Source organism: Phasianus colchicus, chromosome 8 (genome assembly GCF_987193195.1).
Source record: "Phasianus colchicus chromosome 8, bPhaCol1.hap1.1, whole genome shotgun sequence".
Classification (NCBI taxonomy): Eukaryota; Metazoa; Chordata; class Aves; order Galliformes; family Phasianidae; genus Phasianus; species Phasianus colchicus.
In genome coordinates, this window is record NC_143443.1 from 27,106,886 (window position 1) to 27,126,619 (window position 19,734).

General features: G+C 36.6%; 1 protein-coding gene across 6 annotated transcripts in view; it reads right to left on the reverse strand.

Moving 5' to 3' along the window:
- Nucleotides 1–1,907: 1,907 nt before the first annotated feature.
- Nucleotides 1,908–19,734, reverse strand: part of GPAM (glycerol-3-phosphate acyltransferase, mitochondrial) — a 31,008-nt gene continuing 13,181 nt past the window's right edge. For 5 of the 6 annotated variants that reach the window (XM_031597479.2, XM_031597478.2, XM_090145503.1 and 2 more), the window contains exons 9-21: nucleotides 18,799–18,898; nucleotides 17,874–18,086; nucleotides 17,371–17,484; nucleotides 15,787–15,872; nucleotides 14,703–14,818; nucleotides 13,801–13,871; nucleotides 12,417–12,681; nucleotides 11,549–11,691; nucleotides 10,170–10,247; nucleotides 7,186–7,326; nucleotides 6,345–6,534; nucleotides 6,173–6,231; nucleotides 1,908–5,210 (exon numbers count right to left, since the gene is read on the reverse strand). In XM_031597479.2, the coding sequence (XP_031453339.1) occupies nucleotides 5,094–5,210; nucleotides 6,173–6,231; nucleotides 6,345–6,534; nucleotides 7,186–7,326; nucleotides 10,170–10,247; nucleotides 11,549–11,691; nucleotides 12,417–12,681; nucleotides 13,801–13,871; nucleotides 14,703–14,818; nucleotides 15,787–15,872; nucleotides 17,371–17,484; nucleotides 17,874–18,086; nucleotides 18,799–18,898 (1,693 nt within the window). In that variant the 3' untranslated portion in view covers nucleotides 1,908–5,093. The remainder of the gene's footprint in view (nucleotides 5,211–6,172; nucleotides 6,232–6,344; nucleotides 6,535–7,185; nucleotides 7,327–10,169; nucleotides 10,248–11,548; nucleotides 11,692–12,416; nucleotides 12,682–13,800; nucleotides 13,872–14,702; nucleotides 14,819–15,786; nucleotides 15,873–17,370; nucleotides 17,485–17,873; nucleotides 18,087–18,798; nucleotides 18,899–19,734) is intronic. The other variant, XM_031597480.2, reaches the window with a different exon arrangement.

Below are 19,734 nucleotides of genomic sequence, written 5' to 3' on the forward strand. Positions count from 1 at the left end.
TTGAAGATGCTTAGCACCACTGCTAACATTAGCCTTCAGCTGACTTAAGCAGCACATAGTCACAATATATAGGTATTAATGTAGCCACAAGGCAAGCCTGTAAAATTTTCCAGCCATGCAGAAATGCTTAACTAAAGATGAAAACCAATAAATCACCCCTTACAGAGCCTCACTTCGCAGTAGAAAATAAATTCACAGCTGTTAGCAGACCATGGTGAGTGCGTTACACTGCAGCCATCATGCTGCACAGAGCTCGTGCAAAGAGGTGCTGAAGTGTTTGCTTGAGGTCCTGGAAAGACTCCCAGAGAAAATGCACAGTGCAGAAATAGTGCTGCCATTGATTCTGGGGCATTTATTGAACCTGATGTCTTTAGGTAGGTACAATCAGTGGAGCCTGAAGTCCTGAGACAACACAATAGCCAAAGTTGTGGTAAATCAGGAAATGCCACTTGGCTTTAGCTTTCCAAAACAGGGGCAAAGTTAAACTGTAATCTGCTAACAGATTGCAGAGTTAATTTGTGATGTGTCATTGCAACCTGCCAGGAACAGTCTGGATGGTGAAAATCTTTAAATCTTTAGCCCAGTTTCCAGTCACTGGGGATTTTACAACTGGTGGGATGTTCCCATCACAGCACAACAGGGACAGAGGCCATAGACTCCACATGCATCAGCTTCCCTAGGCCACCTGTTTCAGTGCTTCTCTATGCACATTACTCATAACCATTATTTCATGCATTTTTTGTTGAAATTTTGCTATATACATACACATACAACAAATATCTATACAACAATTAATTAATAAGCTTTTGTTTCTGTAAACAAATTTCTTTTGTTACTATCAGTGGTTATGACAAAGTCTAAAAGTCTTGTCAGGCTTTATGGTCTTTGTGATGATGCTGCCATGTAACAAAGTGTAATGAAAATCTATAAAAGATTTAAAACAAAATGTTACAAATAGCAATTCAGACCAATGCAGATCTTACCTTGAAAACACAAGGCAGCTGAAAACTTGGTGTACCATAGGAGAGAACAAAGCAGAGAGCTCAATTCAAGTGATCCTTCTAAATAAGCCTGACAAGCTTTTATTAGAAGAAAACTGAATTAAGCAAAAACAGGAGATAAGTGTTTTATCTGACATTTGGGATTTTAGAAGACTGAGAAATAGGAAGACATTTACACAAAGAATAACACATAAGGTCATCACCAATAAAAATTGGGTTTTATTCAAGCTATTCACTATAATTGAATTTCTGTTTCCTACCTCAGCCCTGAGTTGTCAACTAATTGAACTTTGCTTGCATGTGAACATTGCTGGAGGCCTCTGAAAGAATCACTTGATTACAACTTTTTTTTTTGAAAGGTGAAACAGCATCCCTCCTCCTCAATTTAAGTAATGATCATCTATGCAGGTTTTATTATATTAAAGCCCAACTCCAATTGATTCACATTTGCCAGATGCTGTCAGAGTTGCTGAAAGAGACCTATTGCTCTCCAGGTCAGCGTGAACTCACTGGATGAAGGAAGAATCAGTAGAACCAGACTTATGAATAGCCCAACCCTCCCTGCAAGGCAAAAGGAACTCTTAGAATCATTAAAAAACAATGAAACCACACAAGGATCCTCCAGAATATGGGAAAAAGGCAGCTGAATGGCAGCTCTGCTTTGTGATCAAATATATAGTGACTCAGAAATCAGGATGTCACCTCAGCCAGTTTTTTAAATGCTTCTGCTCTAGTAAATACTCCAGTAGAGATTCCTCCTAGTCTCAAGCTTCCATGTGTACTCTAATGAAAGCTTTTCATAGTTTAATTTCAGTCCCTGGAACAAACAATTGTATCAAAACAATTATTTTTGCAGTTTATAAAAAAAAAAGAAAAGAAAAAAAGAAAAAAGACACACCAGAAATACTTATTAAATGCCATATTAGCAAACAGTTTAATTTATTAAAATGACTCCAGAACACCGCTGTGCTTCTACAATAGACACACATAACAAGTAAAACGTGGTAACATTCACAAGGAAGCAGTACCAGGCTTGTAAGCACAGAAACAAAACAGCAACAGTATCTTACAACCCCTCCAGCATAATGTTCTTTAAAATCGTGATTCTGAGTACTTCTTTGCAGAGCAGGGACCAGGTAAAGGCAAGTGTGTGTATATGCTTCCTAACCAAAGATATGTGAAAAAACCCCTATGCTGTCAAAGAGAAGGCAGGTATGCCTCACAGGTCACTATGAATAACACGTTAATAAGCTTATGATCCCTGGGGGACTGGGGGTTGTGGCAGCATGGAAACGGAATTCTATAATTCCATTGCTCTAAAATATAAGATCTACAGGATACATGTGGAAAGATTACATTCACATATTATGCAAGACCCTGACCCCAAAAGACCTGCATACCTGATTAACATGCCCATAGAATGATGGTGCTTGTGTAAGTCTTCGTTAAGAGGAGAGGCTTAAAACACATTTGTAGTAATTCAGAGTCGATCGTTTCTTCTTTACTGATTAACTTTACCAAGGTTAACTCAACCTGGTATTATATCAGCAAAGGAAACACGAGAGGTAAATAAAGTCAGAAGATACTGAAGGTGTAAATACAGTGCAAAAGTGTTGGTTGTAGTTTTTGACTGTTACAACCAGATAATTTTTATTCTGTGCTTTATTTCCAGGGAAAAGCATAGTTGTTGTGTGCCATAATATATATGCTTGCACATATACACACTTGCTGCAGAAAGCAAAGGCTTCCAGTGGCAGATGACTCCTAGTACATGATTTTTCACGTGCAGCTTTTTCATACAAAACCAATCTTAGAGGTGTATCCTGCCTCTGCATACTAAATGCATTCATTAATGTGTATTCACATGCATAGTACTCTATCCACTCACTGACTTTTGTTAATCAGATTTTCTCTTTTTTTTTTTCTTTTTAAGGTAAACCACAAGTTAGGTTTAGTTGCAACACCTAGCCAGAACACTCCATTTACCTCAGTGCTCCTGGGGTTAATGCAATTAACACATCAGTTGGCAGAACAATCTTAACAAAATGACTCAAGTTTTGTTTGCTTCATATTGCTTCATATGTAAAAAATTTTATTTACAATCTTCACCATTAATACACTTCACTTGTACTGAAGTGTAGTAAACTATGAGACCTTGTTATTTAGAAGCACCTAGTCTTTTAAAAGACTAAATGGAAGCCATCAGCAATTGTATGAGCATTCATTGGGTTAAAGGACTGTGCACATTAGCTAGAATGAGCTGAAACTTGTCTAAAAAGCTAATAGACTTCACAAAAGAAATGATGTGCCTTCCAGTCACTATCCTGCTGAGACAGCAGGAATGCATAAAAACAAAAGCAATTCTACAGTCAGTTTCTATTCATATTAATGTAGCTTTGGTTCAGAAATTCTTTAAGTGTTGTACAGCACCTGGTTTAGTGACAGAACGTGTGTCTCACAGTGCTAATTGTATAATGCTAACAAACTATAAACCATAGATTTCAAATATTAATAGCATTTAATAAAAATTTACAGAAATATTCTTGTGATAAATGTGCAGTACAAATGCAAGCTCCTTGGCCACAAACTCAAAATGTGTGCGTCAGTTTTGTGCTGGCATAACAGTGCAAATGCTGGGATTCAAGTATGCTTTTCCATATTTATGTTAAGCAAAAGAGATTGACATGAAAAACTTGGGGGGATTTTCTGCTCAGAAGGCTATGACATGAGAATCAAGTGGAACAATGCAATAATGGAAGTATTGATTTCCCTCATATAGAAAGCAATCTATATGAGGAAAACACATTTCATAAGCAAGCCACTTTCATGTACCACCAAGTTATTGCTTCAACTAGATCAGCTGTACTGAGAAAACAGGACTACAGCTTTCAATTTAAACTCTTCTCACATGAAGAGAAATCTACAGTGCAAGTCCTCCATGCAGAATGACCAAACTGCAAGACTAAAGTCCAGTTTTGTGGGAAAGAATTATTCATCAGCTTTCAATTATTCAGATCTGTGTGTGAATTTTTTTTTTCTGTAAGTCAGTAGAAATAGAGACCGAAGGACACTGCTTATGATATTTCTGTGTTTCTAAAGGCTACTTCTTAACACTAACTTAGATCTAGTCAGCTACAGAATATGAACCACGGTTTTCCAAACAATTGTTGAAGTTACTGATGAAATTTTTAGGGCCAAACTTAAAGTTATTTCACCAAATCAAGTTTTTACTACACTTAAAAAAAAGATCTGACACTTTACTAATTAAAAATAAAATCTTTATAGCTTTTCTCAATTAAATAATAATCTAAGATTTTACAAGATATTCACAGTTAGACAACTGGCTCCTGACTTTCATCTGCCTGAAGGACAGACGCCACCATAAAAACAAAAATGCTACTCTGACATTCTTCATGACAGCAGTGATCAGTGCAATTTGCCACTGCACTACACAGCTCTAATAGTGCAAGGTGTGCCTGCTGACATTTCTGACAATCATCTGCTACATGATCATTATTCTTGGATGTTTGTAACTGTTATTCACATTAGAATTTTGGCATTTATGTTAGCACTGATGCAAAACTATGGCTTTATCCATGAAGTATATATCCTGCCTAAACAAGATTTTAGATACCTTTTATTTAAAATAATAAAACTGGATTTGAATGAAAGTTACTTTTTATGCTATAAGCTGCGTTGCCACTAAACTCAAAATCTCAGGGTTAGCTACAGATCACAAACATTTGTATTTGTGCATCTGTTACCATTTTTAAAAGTGGATTTATTTAAAATGTAACATTGATAAAACTTCACTCTCCATTCTAAATCTAATTTTAATCATTGATCTTATTTTTTGCAACATGTTTTATCACTTGTATCCAAAGTGTCATCTGAGTATCAGAACAGGATTGGAACTGTAAGAAACCCATAGATGCATACGTAAGAAGGCACTTGTCTTCCAGTAGTTCAAGTCAGAGAAGGCCTTACCCAGACAGTGGCACCTTAAATTTTGAAGGGTAGCAAATGTCCCCAGGATTTGATACAGTCTCAAAACCTGCCTTCATATCCCTGGACAAAGGTGCTGTATGTGTTCTATAATACCATGAAGCTCATGATGAATTCCAGCAGTTTTTGCCTGTTGCGCTGAGGTAGGAAAGTAGTGCTAAGTTCCAAAATAGTGTCTCTCTTTTGATTTGTCTGACTGAAAACCTGAAACACAGCATGAATACAAATAATCATTATCACATTCAAGTAATCACATTTCTCAAGAAAAAGAAACTAAGAAATAAGCACAGTGTATAGTAAATCCAACTCCATCAACAGCAAGGGACTAAAGAGGCACTCAAAAAGCACCTATATTAAAAAAGCATGCACTTGAAAACAAAAAGTCAGATGCAGTACTCTGAGCAGATGCCACCTAGTTCCATTTTCCTGACAGTAGAATAGACTAGAATTAAAATGATGGATACTTTTACCGTAAGTTTTCCTATATGCTAACTATTGTTAACTTATTTAAAGACCAAAATGTCTGTCTAGCAATACTTGGCCCAAATACTGGTGCTTTTCAAATTACAATCCTAAATCCCACTTGGTAGCCAGGACGTCATGCCATTTTGGTGAAAGAAACTTTTCATTTGCAAATTCTATATGTGCAGTCTAAAATTTGAAATTTGAGCGGGAAAGTGCAAAACTGCTCATTTACTTCAGAAATAAAAAACACCTGTATCCTCATGGTGGGCCTTAGATGTCCACTGCGATGGTGCTCACGGAACACTGGGATGAAGTTCAAGAACTAATACTTTTTGAAGATTTGAATAGTCCTTCAAAATTAGCCAAAATTAAGCCGAGCAGAGCTCTCAGCTTTCTACCACTGTATATCAAGGATAAGGAGCAGAACAGCAAACTTCACTAGCTGGGAATAAAAGTGACTGGTTCCCTGGCCATCATCTAGACAAGTTTTCTTAGGTACAAGTGTTCTGTTCTGCACCATGTACTCTTTTCCTACAGCCCTGGGCTTTAAGAAAAGCAAAATGCTCAGAATACACAATATGTTAGCACAGATAAATTCACAGATTTTAAAGCGATGTTGCAGAGGTTTCATGCGTTGCCAGAACCGTGCTCCTTATTAAAATGAAATTAGGAATCTTCAGCTCTGATCACAGAACACTTACCCCAATTTCCTTAAAGACTTTCACTGCATTTTTCACATGACTGTATGTAGCACTCTCAGCTGCAAGAAAGAAAACACAGATATAAACAGATTGCAATTGTATTTGGGCTATCCCGATGCCAGGAGATCAGAAAGAATCAAATACAGTTCCAAAGACAAACTGTTTGACATACCATACACAGCAACATTCTTCTCTGTCCTGCTTATTAAATGCCTGTGTAACTTTTGAAGGTATTCGGACTCTGAAACAGGACCACTAAAATTGTGTACGAAGATGACAGCAGAGCTGTATGCCTCCAGTAAAGGTCCCAGTAACCTCTGCAGGAAAGTGATGTACTGCTGGTGCTCTTGAGACTGACTCACCTAAAAAAAGGAAATAAGAACTTAAAAAGAGAGACCAGCAGAAATGAGAAACAATCCACACCATAGTACATGGCAAAACATCACAGTGCAATGTGGAAGCATAGCAAAAAGTATTTTACCATGGAGGGCAAATTAGGTACTATGAGACAATGCTACTTTTCCTCCTCCAGAATATTAGCAAAGTAACAGCTATCTTCCCAACATAAAACTAAAGACATTATACTGTTCTGCAGCCAACAGAAGCGTTGCCATGTATTCATAAAGATAGAAGTACATTTTCAAATGTTAAAAGATATCCTAAATAGGTTTGTATCAGTTCTCTGAGAAAACCAGTTAAAGTCTAAAATCAATATGATCTGTCCATGAAGTAATAATAAAACATTTAGAAACCAAGATACTTAATCCTTCAGGAGGTTTCATGACACTACCATTGCCTTTCCACTGCCCTATTAGAATATTTAATCTTTCTTCAGCTGTATTACCCATGGGAAGGAGGAAAAAAAACCAAACTTATTTTACCAACTGCAACAAAATGCAACAGACTAACACTGGAACCAGAAAAAGGGAAAATTTGTATCATTATCCCTCCTGCACTGCAGTTTGTATTTCTGGTAAGTGACTTCAATGTTACTAGTGTTGGGATAACATTACCTTCAGGTAGCAATCTCTTTGCTCTTCACCAAAATCACTATCTTCATCTTCCTCATCACTTCTCCAAGTTAATGGTTCAGGGAGTTTTTTATTCCACTGCTGCTCTGTAAGACTGGGACTAACATCCTCCTGATCATCCTGCTTAAATTTGAAGATGAGATGATAAAGAGGCAACGTAAATAAATAAATTAAAATAAAACCTGAGCAACCAAACAGGTTTATTGTATAATCTCATCCAGCCAAATCAGTCCTTTCATTAATCATTATTTAATGAAAACAGGCAAGACTTAATAACAGACAGGGTTCATATAAGCAGAAGAAAATATTTTCTTCTGCAGTTTGCCTATCAAATCAAAAAGAAAATCTCTGCTGCAGTGTTGTCAGAGCCTTGCAGCAGCTGTTTTGAAAATGTTTACAACTGCATTAGGATTGAAAGCTGAGATGCTGTCTGTATGTGGATGCCACTAACCTTTGAGCTACTATTACTTTAAGGACATATTAGTTAACTGTGTTTCACTGCATTACAGTATCTGAAATCTCAGTTAACACAGAATGCTCCAAGTTGCTATTTTTTAACTTAACTTTCTGCCTCTTAAGCACTCATCCACACATGAGCTAGAGGCTGGAAAAAAAATGAGCAAGTTTCAATCAGAAAGGACACAAATTGTTTAAATCTTGATTGAGACACTAAGCCCCTTCTACCTGTTGTGATGCAGTAACTCCATTCTGCTAATCACCTCGAAAAGCAGCATCCCAGTTTAGCCTACAAATACCCCACCAGTAATCCACCCTCAGAGCAGGGCATGGATTTACACTCATCTAAGACACAGGCAGGTATCTTAGGTAAGCACGTATTTCAGGCTTTTGGGGCAAGTGCATAATGGCAAGAATACTACCATGGTAGAATTTTTCAATCTGAACTCTTTTTTCCTCACAATATTCATTGTTCTCTTCTGTTAAGGAACAACATTAATTTCAGTAAAATCTTTAACTAATGAAGTGCTTTGGAAAGTTGTAAAGTGCTGTAAAGTTCCATGGCAAGGAGGAAAAAAAAAAAAGTAATCTTTCAAGACAATAAGCACAAGCAAAAACAATAGACAATCTACCTGAATAGTAATGTAATTCTATTGTGAAATAATGCAAGTATGTCACAAGTTCAAGCACACAATAATTAAAGGTGCAACACCACCTGTCTGATCAATATCTGATGCAACAGTCAATTTTGACAATGCATCTTTATAAGTGAATTTCAGAGATAGTGAAAACACACTTTGAAAAACAAGGAAGACATCAGCATCCATCACTCATCATTATTCACTTTCCTCAAAGCAGCTGAACAGAAGGATTTGCAAAGGTCACCAATGCTTAGTCAATGAGAAAAGACCCTCCATACAATCATTTTGCTTAGAAATACAAATCATGCAAGATTAAAAACAAATGAATAGTAGACACCTTATTACTGTTATAATACCATGACAAAAAAGAAGTGCTTTTTTTGCCACAGAAGCCTGACATTATTCCAAATGTTATATTCTAAAAAAAGCAAAGGCCAGAAAATAAGTTTAAGAAAATACTACAGAGAGTACTATGTGTTGGGACTGTTCCTCATTTTTAGAAGCAAACACAAGGATCACAGGAAAACAATTAAGAAATAAAAAGCCTGGATTAATTAAGCTCAATTGAACAGGAAATTTACTGATGTGTTAAAGTCAGTTGTAAATTTAAAACATCAGAAGTTATAGAAATTAGCTACCCCTTTTAGAGAACAGACTGCAAAAATCCACAAACATTTCCAAGTTGTCTCAAGTCATGAAACAATCATTGCTTACCATGTTTGCACAGATTATGGACACACTTAATGTTTTTAACAGAATTAAGTAGGTATAGAGCATCTCCAAGTTTAAGAAATTCAGCAATGGAACATTTACTTTTTAAGTGTTCAGCTGTGGCATTATTGTTGTGTGTCATACAACACAGGTGTGTATTTATATACCACTTAAGTCACTTATATCCCAGCTATAAGCATCCAAGTACTAGACTCAGCAACTGAAACTCAAGAGAATGCTCAGACAGGTTAAATGCTTGAGGAGACAGAAGTGTTTACCTGCTACTATTCACACCTGTTCTCTTGACCTGCCCGCAGGCACTGAACAGGTTTCTTCCTAATGCTCACAGCAGCATTCATTTTTGGATTTATTTAATAACAATTTAATAACGACTACAATTAATGCCATGACAACACATCAGTACTTAAGATAAAAAGCACTCAGTAGTAACAACAAAGGAGGAGAAAGTTAATATATGGGACTATCAAGGAACTATTACCTACACGTAATAAAAATGGAAACACATATCAAAAGGTATTAGAGTGGAGTAAAGGCCCTAAGCAAGTATACTAAAAGTAGCCATAACCTCCTTTGAAAATGGAGGGCTGCAAAAAAGAAAGTGGCCAAATACACTACACCCCTACACCCCTCCAGATACTCTTTGACTTTCTGCCACTTGTTCCTGGACTCCAAGATCTGTGTGCCAAGTCTAAGAAGCAAAGGTGTGGTGAGTCCCTGTGTTTCTTAACAACATCTGCCTCAAATACCATGCAGCAACTCCAATATACCACTGAAAGTTCACAAAACAAAAAATCTGTTCTACAGGCTCTCGAAGAGTAGAAATTAAACTTCTGCAAACCTGTACTACAAATCCAAAGGGCTTAAAAAAAAAATCCCCATTTCACAGGGCTGTATGTCACCTTTAGTAGGTTTAATTGAATGGTACAGTGACATTATACACATCTGTAGATTCAGAATTTGACCATAACCAAATACCTGATGCTTACAAATGCAAAAATTAATTAGCATCAGGCCTGGACTTGTTAATTTGTTATGCATCTTAAATAACTTATATTTAGAACAAGACCAACAACTAACAAACTACCTACAGTTAGTCATGTACAAGGAGCAGCACAATCAGTATCTCTATCACCTTACCTCAGCCACCAGAAGAATACCATATTGTATCAGCTTTTCCACTGCTTCATGGCAAACTTGATATATCAACTGACAAGGCTGAAAACATAAAAGGAAATGCACTAAATAAATTATAATTAAATATCACATCCATTATACCCATTATAGAAAAAGCAGTTTCCTGTTCTGTATGCTTTTTCTAGATACAGCAGCATTACTCCTTTTAAGCAAGTCATTAATCTTTTACCACCCAATGCATTTGTCTATCCATGTAGTCAGACAAACATAAAACATTACAGTGAAAGAAGATATTTAAAATTTGTCTGCGTTTTTGGAAAAGAAACACTACTACACCAATAGGAAAAAAAAAGAATCAAATATTAAATAGGAAATATTTAAGTTAAAAAAAAACAAAAAACAAAAAACAAAAAACACAAACTCCAGAGCAATTAAATTACCGAAGAACTCTACCAACCAAGTGAGCTTGCCTTATGTTTCACTAAAAAAGCAGAAGTCAGAAAAAACGTGTGTGCAAATTTGAGAGCTAATTCAAGAATTTCTAGAATCTCTAAGCAACCTGCACTCATATGGAAAAAAACTATACATCACTGAAAATTGTAGGTGTACGGAGCATCTTTCAACATCTAACATTCTGGAACAGAACAAAAAAAACAAAGCCAGGCTGTGTTTAAAACTGTCGCTAAGTATTAGGTGTGGTACCATGGGACTCTTGCACAACTACATAAATTAAAATTATCTTTACAATCTGGAGTCTTAATTTCCAGTGTAGTTTCAATCATGCATGCAAACTCATATGAGTTTGGTACTCTCAAAGACTTAGATCTGTTTAAATGAAAATATTTAAATAGCTTTGGGGAAGTGCAGATAACTGTGATGGTCTCATGACCTAGGCAAGACGAAATTTGCTAGAAGGCACTTATAAGTCCAACCTGCAGTTGTGGGAAGCTACAGAGATCTTCTTTCTCAAGAAAAGTCACATGCCAGCATTGTAGAAATGCTGCAGGTTTGTGCTGCTTTTCACACACTCAGCAGCTGCGTGAGCAGGAGGTGTGCACCCAGTATGTATCCCTAAATGTGATTGCGTCCTATCCTGCTAAAGAAACCATCCAGCAACAAGAAAGAGGCAAGTTAATTCACGTTATCTTAGATCACACATCTTCTGGATGAACCATTCTGATGCAACTACTCATTCAAATGCAATTCCTTGAAACAAGTGGAAACACTATTTTTTCAAATGCTCTCCAACTTCCTACTTCCCATTATCACTAGTGAACATATCGGAATCAAGACAATTAAAGAAACCATTAATTCTCTTTAAAGCAATAAAAGCAGAAAAAAGCAGAAAAATTTATCAATGAACAGTTAGAGCAGTTACTTACCAAAGATACAGTAAATTCATTAGAAAGCAAGTAGCACAAGCTGGCAGCTTTTCGGACAAGGTGCTCTTGACTGATCAAACTGGGAGAAGCACCATTGGTACCATTTCTGAACCTCTTACTCTGAACTGCACGAAGACTGCAGGCTAGAGCAGAAACAAACATTAGTAGAGCTTTCACAAAGAGTTTTACACCAAAAGAAACCTAAAAATTTTCTTTATGTCTATTTTTATGCCTATAAGCAGTCCAACATCATATGTGCAATTGAAAAACAAGGAAATTGCCACTACAGCTTTTGTGTTCAATTTATCTCTAGTTGAAACAAAATTTCATTAAAATATTGCTAAACAAAGACAAAAGTTCTGCCATGTTGGCTCAAAACTCTGACAGTGCCTTGGCTAAGGTAGTGACCAACACATGAACACTTCCAAGAAAGATAAAGGAAAAATGGAAAAAAGGAGTTCAAAGACTCCACACAAAAACCAATCTAATTTTCACAGAATCACAGAATGGCCAGGGTTGGAAGGGACCTCAACAATCATGAATCTCCAACCCCCCTGCCACACGCAGGGCCACCAACCTCCCCATTTAATACTACACCAGGCTGCCCAGGGCCCCATCCAACCTGGCCTTGAACACTTCCAGGGATGGGGCATCCACAACCTCTGTTCCAGTACCTCACCACTCTCTCTGTAAAGAATTTCCCCCTGACATCCAAATTTCAATACTGTCTTTCTTAGAATAAACAAGGGGTTACACAGGGAGGGAAGAAATAAGCATTAGTAAACAGTAAGAAAAACGGGGGGTTGTGCAGATACTTTGAATTCACAGGTCACAGGAGAGTCTTTCCATAGTAAACCCCAGCTCATACCAATGACTGCCTCTTTAATGAATACATGAAGAATTCCATTGCTGTAGAAATTGAGTTCAAAGACAGCAGGGATCGTTGTGCTGGGAGTGATGAAGAACTCGTTGTTTCGACTAGTGTTTGTGATATTTACACAGTTCCCCAACAAGTGGATGGCATGCATGACAACATCATCTGAGTTCCCTGAAAATCCCAAATCGAAGTCACGGGCTAAGACCTCTTCCTTCATGGAGAAGAAGTCTTCTACCAACCTGGAAAGATCAGTTCCCTAGAAATAAAAACAGAATCACAAAATAAAATAATGTTATTTTTGCACAAGAGTTTATTATAAATCACATGTATGTAGAAAACACATAAAGAGACACTGATTTTCAATAATCCAAAAATCCAACAGTCATATTATAAATCCTTGTTTTCACAGATTTTGCTGAAATAGAGCATAGTTTCTGAATTACAATTCCAGCCACGAAGCTATTTGAGAATGCAAGATTTTTGTTTGATTCTTAGTCCACTTCACAACCAACAGAAACGTAAGTTGTTCTTTATGAGGATATGTTAAGATATGTTAGGATATATCATACTTCCATTACCTCTACTACAAAAGGAAACATCAATTATCTGGAAATACTGTAAGTAAAAGAATTATTTTTTCAAGTGGCTGGAGACATAAGGAAGAGCTTTTCCTTAAGCATTTGCTTGGTGTGATGGTGGTTGTTTTTTTTTGTTTGTTTGTTTTTGCAATGTAGATTCAGACCACATAATACAGTGTTTCTTCCACCCCTTCATTGTAGGAATTTGGAAAGATTGGATTCATAGGAGTAGTGATTCCTTTGACTGGGAAAATTATGCATCTGATCAATGTTTTTCAATGTGATCTCAATTCATGTGAAGTAAAAACATCAAATTAGAGGAAAAGGAATTTCAGACAAAATGTTTTTCTCCTCCAAGTGTGTTTTACATGTTCCAAGCCCCATGCAAAAAAGTTCAGTTAAACATTAGAATCATCCTGCCAACATGGTAAAATATTCAGTTACCAAGGAATAGCAGAACTCATTTGAAAATTAACTGAAGAGTTGCTACCCCGTTCAATGATAAATGTTTTCAAGTGTCCGGGCTCAAAAATGAGACTTTAACAGAATTGAACCAAACTCATGTAGTCTTCAAAAAAAGGTATAACTAAATTTTGGATTTAAAAATCTATTTTCACACGGATATTTATTATTACCTCCAAGCATCTACTACTAATCAAAACATTAGCATACATGAAATCCACTTTAAATACGTTGTCTTCTTTTCTTAGTAGCAAGCTATAGTAGAATGCACTCTATGCTTTCAATTAACAACTGCAAAGTGCTGTTAGGGCGTTTAAGCAGCACAGAAGCCTTACCTGCCTATGTCTGTACAGCAGCAAACAGGCAACAATGTGGGTAGACATCACAGCACAGGACTTGTTAGCAGCTAGAGGTAAACAAGACAAAGTGACTATGGGACTTCAATAGAATGAGAAGTTCAGGATACCTTTACAAGTGAAAAATCAGCCACTACTTTAAAAAAAAACCAACAGTAATACTAGCATAGAACTGTACCTTCTGAATAAAATACGAAGAGTGCTTTAATAATAAAAGAGTATGAGCTGTAGAATTTCAAAAATACTTTGACATTACTCTATCTCAGCTCTTACTACTTCAGCTCCTTCTAGCAATGCATTAACCCTACAGGAGTCCTATAATGACGAGGCACAATTCTGAAGCATTGTAGGCATGTAAAATATTAGTGTAATCTGAACTAGGAAGTCTGAGTAAAGCTCAAGCATTTACTAAGCTAAAAGTACTGGTTTGTATACATTTCTTAAGACCACAAATCACAGACATACTGACTGAAATACATGCCACATAGACCATAAGCTTGGCAACACTGGTCCATGCAGACAGAGAACATGTAACACAAATTACACCTGCAAGATACTATCATAGCCTTTTCTGTGGTGTGATAAGAAATCAATATATCAACAACAATTAATTCAAACACTTCAAAGTACATCAAGTTCAGTCCACTGGTGCAATGAATACACAAGTTACCAGCATAAACATATAGAAAATTTGTACTTGACCACAAAGCCAATTCATCAAAAATTGCAGAGGGAAGGAGGAAGGCAAAGGAGTAAAAGCTGTCAAGAAAGCTTGTGAAGTCAGGAAATGATCACCTGAATGCAGGGAATTTGCACTATCAAACAGCAAGTTAGATCATGCAATAAGCAAAACAAAATAGCTAGCTTATGATGATACTTACTGAATAAAATATGCTCAGCCAAGTTGGCTATCAGCTCCCTTCTGTAGGGCTCACTGGTTATATCCCTGGAATTAGGCAGTGAAGCCTCAGTACCTTCATCCACAGTATCATTAGGTCTGAATACAAAACAAAAATTTGCATTATGACATTGATTTTTTTTAAGACACATTAGAGTGCAAAAATACATTATGTGTTTTGGTAATGGCACTAAAACATTATGCCTAACAAGCTTCACAAAGCGCTGAATATCTACCAGTTCTTCCCATTGAGCAACAACCCAAGATAAAAGACCATCTAAAGAAAAAGAGCTATGTAGAACACTTGGCTTTTCCTATGGCTATTCATATTGCCACTACATCACTGCACTCCACAGCACTTTTTAATGAATATGGAACAGAAGTAGATCAAGCCTAGAAGGCAGTTTTCACCTCAGCCAATCTATAAACCAGAAATGGTCTTTTGTATGGACCTAGAATCTTCTCAAGATAAATAAAACATGTTGTCTCCACTAGGTCCACGTGGGTTTATATGAGCCAAGCAAAAGCCTCCACAAAAATGTACTTTTTCATAACAAATGCAAGTCTATTCCTACAAGAAAAGTTTTGCATTTCTGAATGAGTCATCTCCTTGAGCAAGGGATATTCTCAAGACCTCATTAGGAAGAGTTATTTACTTTGGATACATACCAAAATCCATGTGAAATATTTGTAGGTTTTAATAACATACTCTTCCTTTTTCACTGTGTCATTTTTTCCTTCAAATTATTCCTTAAAGTTTAAAATTAAACCATCAGAGGTCACTACAGTTTAAAAAAGAAAAAAAGCCTCCTGGAACTTATTTAGAAAAAAAAAAACACCAGAAAGAATGTAACTCTTAGAACAAAATGCACAGTAATAAACATCTAAGATTTTTGTCTACACACAATTAGATTATCCTTGGGAAGTTCAAGCACAGCTTGAAACATATTGGAGAATTCTAAAATTCTAGAATTCTAAAAAGACAAAGGAAGGGAAAAAAATAACAAAGAAACAGAAAACAAGCCCAACACATCCTCCCTCTCCCCAGCAACCAAAAGACTGTCTACCTCGATGGAAGTATAGCTGGTAACAAAGCTTGCTCTAGAGAAAGAGGAGCAGGCACAGGTTTTTGACTTTGGCTGTTCACATATTCCTGTTAAGAAAAGGATTATTATTTTTTTGTATTTTTTTCCACATAACTTCTGTATTTAACTGATAACATTATTAATATGAAAAAGGCAATCATTCAAAAACTGCAACTGTGATTAAAAACATCTCACACTAAAAGAGCAGTAATAAGGTTACAAAACTGACAAGCTTGCATGAGTCTGTTCACTTTTAATGAAATGGAAAACTTCCTAGAGCAAAGAATCCACACTTGGTGAAAAACACTAACAAAAACAATGCATAATCACTGTCAGCATCTTGCTGGGAACAAGTCCTTTGAGACTAGCTTCTCCATGATTAAATTAATGAGAACTGCCTTCATTAGCATGAATGAGAGCAAAGTCTAATACCTGTTTAGGACCAACAGACAGATTATAATTATTGCTTCATACTACTTCCTTTAAACATTGGGATAGGAAACATTTCCATAGGTAAACATGACTATAGAAGCTCTAGCTGTAAGACATCATAAAATTAAAGCAACCAGGAAGTAGACATTGTACTATAAACTTGAAATTCTTGAATTACAAATTTCTCAGAAGTCTCTCCTTACAGGTTAGCATTTACATTACTGTGCTTTTGGGACATTGTGTTCTTCCAGTTCCTACTGGAAGACTGATGTGGGAAACTACAGAGCCAATTGGCCTGCTGGTCAGGAAAAGTTCTCCCAGGAAAGCTACTTAAAAAGACTTTCACAGCCAGCTCTTCTGTTTCTAATTCTGTACTCACAGAGCTGCAAGAGCTCAAACTTAACCCTAAAAGCTCATTTTCTTAGAAAAACCTGCAGTGATATAAGTACGTTAATTTAAAAATGTTGGAGTTGTGCTTCTGCAACTCTTGGTTAAGGCATACTGATAAAACTTAAGTCACGCTTATTTTATTTTTGTTGTACAAGAATGAGTACACATACAAATGAGAGCTGGCAGAGGTTGTTAGGAAGGTACAGAGAGATCAGCATTTCACTAGATTAAGAGGGCAGATAACCTTCTTCTCCTTATACTGATCCAGAAGCAATTGTTAGCTCTCTACCAAGAATAGCCTCGGAGTGACCCAAGCAGCCTTCCTCATAAGTGAATTAATATCTATTCCCTACTACAGTAATTATAATGCAGTGCAGACAGTCACAACAATTTCATGCTGTGGTAATTGAACCCTCTAAAGCTCTCCAACCTACTGCTTTTCTGAGAGAAGTAGGGCAGAAAGAGGAATGCCTAATTAATTTGAATAATGTTCTCATAGGTTGTTGTTACAGCATGTTAATCTTATTAAAGTCACTCTAAAAGTAAGCTATACTGTAGCAGAACACAGTACTGAACACAAGACTACTGAAATGTATACAGATTAAGTGTAATACCAACAGATTCTGCAAAGAAATCCATAAAAATTTAAAAGTGAAGGCAGTTAGCATCGCATAAGTGTGTCACTGCTGAAACAGCAAAAACATCAAATCTTCAAAAAAAAAATCTTCAAAATATTAAACTTACTTTTAAGGAAAATGGTTGTGCAAAATCTACTCTGACACATCCATAATTCTTTCGCAGCATCCTGAAGACTCCTCTCGCTATACCCCAAAGACTTTCATTCTTCTTAGGCTTGCCCTGGAAAACATGAGTGGTTGTTCTATTATTTTTTTTCTATTTACAATTATAAAGCTGTGTTTAAAATTAAAATAGATTCAGTAGACACAAGGGTAAAACTTCTGATATGCTTTCTAACTTCAAGTAAGTCTAGAGAACCATTGTTTTTCCATATGAGAAATAATACATTTAAATGGTTATAAGTCATGAATTGGCACTTACAAGTACGTAACCCATTCTTCAGCAATCTCCATCAGAGAGGTTTTGTGATTCACAGCTTTACACTCTTCATCACAAACAGGAAGTGCATGTGACAGAGAACTACTAGCACATAATTTAACTGTGTAACAGACTCTCACATGCATCAACAGAAAATCCCCAGGCAAAACAGGCTGTTCAATCGCCCTTACCAGCTGTTCACTGTTATAGTGACCTTCAATTATGCGATCATAGGAGATTCCCACAGGTATAATTAGGACATCAGGAGTAGCATTTGAGAAGAGAGCATCCACTACCACAGACAAAAGACCCGCTCTAGGACCAGATGTCTTTCCACTTCGAGACCGTGTGCCTTCCAAGAATATTTCTAAAAACTGTTGCTGTCTCAACAATTCTTCTATGTGCTGAATATGAAGGGATTGAAGAAGAAAAAGAAAAATACATATCTCCATATACTGCTAAGTTCACGTTTGAAACATATTGTTCCTCATCAGCAATCATTTCCTTGTAAGACCACAAGTGTGACTTGGCATGAATATTCAGAAGAATAAGCAATAATGAATGCCTGACACAAATCCAGACCAAACTGTTATTTAATTTGCATGAATATACAAGCACTATAAGGCCATTTGTTCAAGAATATCTCTAACATCAGTTGATTCATTTGAATTGCATATGTCTCTTCTTCAGGTTCCTCAGAACATCTCATCCTCCAAGACGTAAATAGAGCTATTCTACTCAATTGCACAAAGAAGCACATCAACACATCATAAACAGAGGCTTCCATTAAGTAAAGAAAACTGATGTAAATATGCCCCAGTACAAAAGAAATCAGGGAAATAAGGCCTAAATCTAGAATAAATACAGAAATCTTAATTCCATTTCTTTAACAAAGATTGCACAAGGTGAAAACCTTATCCTCAAAGGTACTGGGCATTCAGTTGTCTTTTACCTCACGCATTCAAGTCTTGATGCAAAAATGTATTTTGCTTATGTAAAATGAATCCTAGACAAATTCAAAGGACTAAAAACCCTCTCCCAACTAATAGAAGTCACTCTCCCATCAGCCACCCAACTCAAGTGCTACCCATGGACACAAAGACAAGAAATACATACCACATACAGCAAAGCTCTGTAAAGGAAGTCCTTCTGACCATCAGGACTCTGATCCAACTTTCGACGAATGAAAAATCCTCCTAACTTGCGGATCAGCGTGCTACAAAATCAAGAACAATTACACTCATGCGTTTCAGTCCATAGGAAGCTACTATCCACTTCATGCAAAATTCCAAGCACACAACAGAAACTGAAGTTACTATAAATGTAATAATCTTTTTGTAAATTATGGGACCGCATAGATATTTCAAATGAAACAGACTTCTCTACACTGACTCACTTCATTTCACTACACTGACAGACCACTTATCCACTGTAGTGAACCTGAGCACTGTAAGTCAGGGAGTTAGTGACCCAAAGAACAGCTTACGTGAGTAGGCCCTTTATGCCCATGTTGTGCTGTGCATATGCCCTGGCTGCAGGATAATCTCAGCCAGCTAATTTTAACAGAGGAGCATGTAAGCAACTCCCACTCCCTACCAGCAATTACACCATTTGCGTGGACTTATGTTTATCCAAAAATGCACCAAGAAGTTCTCATGAGAACGTCCTTTCATACTGGGATAATAAGGGACCAGCACCTACTGGTGCCTAACATCCAAATGCCCCCCTTTCTTTCTTTGTTATGTTCCACAAAATCCAGAAGCTCTTCAGAGATCAGTATCCCCAAGCTCTTCTTCCCTGGCAAAAACTGCATAAAAGACATTCTAATTCCCTTCAGCAATACAATTTAAACACAGAACAAACTGGAGTAGTTTCCCACAAAACATTATGCACTCAGTATTGTCGTTGCCCAATAGCTGGTTCATTAAACTTCATAAGAAGTTTCACACATTACTCATATAGTAGTCTTTCCTTAGTCACCTACCCACTTAGAGACTCCTACAAGAAATTACTATTCCTTACCCTGCTTAGATTATGGCAGACTTTCTCAAA